Source organism: Chiloscyllium plagiosum, chromosome 17 (genome assembly GCF_004010195.1).
Source record: "Chiloscyllium plagiosum isolate BGI_BamShark_2017 chromosome 17, ASM401019v2, whole genome shotgun sequence".
Taxonomy (NCBI): Eukaryota; Metazoa; Chordata; class Chondrichthyes; order Orectolobiformes; family Hemiscylliidae; genus Chiloscyllium; species Chiloscyllium plagiosum.
In genome coordinates this window covers 51,213,954-51,218,231 of record NC_057726.1, presented here as the reverse complement: position 1 = coordinate 51,218,231, position 4,278 = coordinate 51,213,954, and the positions used below count along the sequence as shown (strand labels likewise).

At 40.6% G+C, this 4,278-nt stretch overlaps 1 protein-coding gene across 1 annotated transcript in view; it reads left to right on the top strand.

The window, feature by feature from the left end:
• The window catches only part of LOC122558738 (dynein axonemal heavy chain 5-like), a 274,642-nt gene that overhangs the window by 18,781 nt on the left and 251,583 nt on the right, over window positions 1–4,278 (top strand). The window contains exon 7 of the mRNA XM_043707530.1: window positions 744–920. Coding sequence (XP_043563465.1) covers window positions 744–920 — 177 coding nt within the window. The remainder of the gene's footprint in view (window positions 1–743; window positions 921–4,278) is intronic.

Below are 4,278 nucleotides of genomic sequence, written 5' to 3'. Positions count from 1 at the left end.
TTTGGATTCTCCTTAACTCCATTTGCCAAAGCTATCTCATGTCCCCATTTTGCCCTCCTGATTTCCCTCTTAAATATACGCCTACTTTCTTTATACTCTTCTAAGGACTCACTCGATCTATCCTATCTATACCTGACATATGCTTCCTTCTTTTTCTTAATCAAACCCTCAATTTCTTTAGTCATCCAGCATTCCCTATACCTACCAGCCTTCCCTTCCACCCTGACAGGAATATACTTTCTCTGGATTCTTGTTATCTCATTTCTGAAGACTTCCCATTTTCCAGCCGTCCCTTTACCTGCAAACATCTGCCTCCAATCAGCTTTCGAAAGTTCTTGCCTAATACAAGTGGGTTGGTTCCAGAAGGTTGTGGAAGTTGTACCAGACAAGTTCCCTTCCCTTTACCTGCAAACATCTGCCTCCAATCAGCTTTCGAAAGTTCTTGCCTAATACAAGTGGGTTGGTTCCAGAAGGTTGTGGAAGTTGTACCAGACAAGTTCCCTCAGATTTGTCAATCTTAAGGAAATTAGAGAAATATGTCAGTATATAAACTTTCAACTATAGTAAATTGAGACTTTTTTTTGTCAGCATTGGACTATTAAGATCCCTAAAAAAATACAATATGCAACACATGATCAACAACTATCTGTAGTAAACCAAACTGGAATGGGTACTAAAATGTCCTTTTGTGTGAGTGTTTGAAAGTGGAATAGTCTCTGCTGCTAATAATCTCTTCATCTCAGGTACTTACTGAAAGTGAACAGGTGCGGAAGGAGGCTGATGACATTGGACCACGAGTTGAGCTGGAATACTGGAAGCACCGTCTGACCAGATTCAATTACCTGAGCCAGGAGATTCAGCGAGGAGATGTTAAAACCATTCTTGGAATCCTCACAGCTACTAAATCAAAGCTGTTGAAGGTCTGAATAAAAGTATTCTTACTTATTGAGACATTTAACTACTGTACAATTATTAAACGTTTTCATTGCACCTATTTAAGTTCTATACAGAGTTTAAGGACAGTGAATGTACTAGACTTTCAGGTATTGTGTTGGTATTTTCTTTGGTTTATCAGACAACAGACGTGCTTTCTTTGGAAGCTTTAAAACCACATTGTTTCTCTGAGAGTATTTCCTCACCTACAAGAAGTAGATAATTCAGGAATAAACTGTCAAAACTTTTCCTGTTTTGGGGGAGAGGGAAACATCTAATAGTTTCTAGAGTGTGATTTATAGGCTTACCATATACACTTGAGTAAAAGTCAATCTCAGATAAAAGTCCACCTCCCATTTCTGGCCAAAAAATCTGGAATTTTCCATATATCTTGTGTAAAAGTCGACCCTAATTCTTCACAGATAACACATCAACATTTGTGAATCATGGTATTATCCTGTACATAAAGGTTATGCTGAGGAAATTAATTCTCTTCTTGTGCTACTATGTGTTTTGATGTACAATTCACACCAATTTGGCGTGAAAGATGCTTCAGGTCAGAGTCATGTGACAACCTCCCTTTGCGTGCAACTCAGCTGAGCTCAGTCCACTTGTAGCACTCATGGAATACAGTCATATTACCACAATTTGTTGTGTGTTTTTTTTCTTTATTTGTTGAGAGATCAATTGGGTTTCTCCTAATGATACAGTATTTTGGATTGTAGCATGAATTTCAGCCCCTCAAAAGTAGTATCCTTGTAACAATCAACCCCATGAATTGAACCTTAAATAATAGTCTAAAAAACTTCAACTTTTACATGAGTATGTACGGTATATTCCTTCTTGAAGTAGTTACATTGTCATAGAATCATACAGAACAGAAGAGACCTTTCAGCTCATCGAGTCCGCACCAACAAATAAACTAATCTAAATTTACACTAGTCCCACTTCCCAGCACTTAGCCCATAGTATTGAATGTCATGATATTTTAAATGATCATCCAAGAATATTATAAAGTTTGTGAGGTTTCCCACTTCAATTACCCTCTGAGGCAGTAGATTCCAGGTTCTCTCTGTTCCTCTAAGCTTCCTAGCATTCTGCCATTCGTTGAATATTGCTACTTCTTCCAAAGTGCATCATCTCACACTTACCAGAGTTAAATTCCATCTGCCCATCTGCCCAGTCCCATCCTCCTGTAACTCACTGTCAGCTACCTGGTTAACCTTTGCATAATTTGCAAGCTTACTTATCATTATTGCGCATTTTTTCATGTATCATTCATATAAATCATAAATAATACGGGACCCAGCACTGATCCCTGTGGTATGTCACTAGACACTGACTTCTAGTCACCCAACCAACCTTCTACCACCATCTTCTGTCTCCTATCCCAAAGACAATTTGGGATCCAATTTGCCAAGTTACACTCAGTCGCAAATGCCTTTAGCTTCTTTACCTATCTTATTGTCACATTTCTGTGGTTTATGATGACTGGTGAGGATGGAGGAGTTTTTCTTCTCCAGTTCATCAGATGAGTACATGAAGTCTTGATGTGAGCAAAAACCCAATGCATTGAAGACCTTTGCTAAAATACCATAATGGCCAAAGGATTTGCTGTTTATCATTCATTTGATTGTTTGTTGCAATTCTCCTATCCAAAGTGATTCATCAATGGATTTGGTTGTTTTGGATCCAGTGACCCTTCTTCTGAACCGAAACTGGACCTGAAACATTAACTCTGATTTCTCTCCACAGATGCTGCCAGACCTGCTGAGATTTTCCAGCAATTTCTGTTTTTGTTTCTGATTTCCAGTATCCACAGTTCTTTCGGTTTTTATATATTTAACATAATATTAGATCTCTCAAACTTTCTCCTCTCACCACAGTCCATTGTTTTCTGTATTTGCCTTGGGACATTAACCTCGATGGTATACTGACTCCTTGGCTTGTGGTCTTGAACCGCGAAAAAGGGTCACTGGACCTGAAACGTTAATTCTGCTTTCTCTCCACAGATGCTGCCAGACCTGCTGAAATTTACCAGCAGTTTCTGTTCTTGTTTCTGATGGCAGCAATGCTTGAACTCAATAGTCTGGGCACAGGACTTTGATGCAGCTGTTTTTATCTGACTCCACTGCCCTTGAATTGAGTTAATCATGTGGTGATTTTCCAGATTGTCTTGAGTCACTTTTGGAATTCCTGTCTTCACCCAAGATTCTGGGGCATTGATCTGCTTCCTGATGGTCATTTGGGTCTCACAATGTCTTGGTGCTAGGTGAATGGGCATCACCAATCAAGAAAGCTGATTGTCTGCCCAGCAAACATCAGGCTCCACATCACTTGAAAAATATAGACATCACTTAGATGTCTGACTCTTGATCAATTAGATAATCTAGGAGATTCCACTGCTTTGCTGTACAATACCTCAATGCGATTTTGAATTTGTTTTTGCTGTAATGAGGCCAGGCTAAGCACACATTGTCAATAGGAGAGCATTATTTGCAATCTTCTCCACACATTAGAGTCATAGCCAAACCTGGCGAAAAGAACCCTATGGAAAAATTCCCTTTACTTCCCTTGTGCTGGAAGTGAGAACTTTATAATCCAACATTGAAACGTTTCTTTACCTCCTTTATCTAAGTTGAGTCTTGCTGATGTAATGATTGTAAGGAGATCAGCCAGGTGCAGCTCCCTGATTAGGGCTGTTAACCTGGTCCGATCAGGGAGCCCTAGCTGACAGATATAAACTGGAGTGTCAGACATCCTGTTTACTCTGAGAGTTGACTCTAAGGGACTGGCACAGTGGTTAGCATCTTTGCCTCACAGTGTCAGACAATAGACAATAGACAATAGACAATAGGTGCAGGAGTAGGCCATTCAGCCCTTCGAGCCTGCACCGCCATTCAACATGATCATGGCTGATCATTCCTAATCAGTATCCTGTTCCTGCCTTATCTCCATAACCCTTGATTCCACTATCTTTGAGAGCTCTATCCAACTCTTTCTTAAATGAATCCAGAGACTGGGCCTCCACTGCCCTCTGGGGCAGAGCATTCCACACAGCCACCACTCTCTGGGTGAACAAGTTTCTCCTCATCTCTGTCCTAAATGATCTACCCCGTATTTTTAAGCTGTGTCCTCTGATTCGGGACTCACCCATTAGCGGAAACATGTTTCCTGCTGCCAGAGTGTCCAATCCTTTAATAATCAGATCCCTTCTCAGCCTTCTAAACTCAAGGGTATACAAGCCCAGTCGCTCCAATCTATCAGCGTAAGGTAGTCCCGCCATTCCAGGAATTGACCTCGTGAAACTACGCTGCACTCCCGCAATAGCCAGAATGTCTTTCC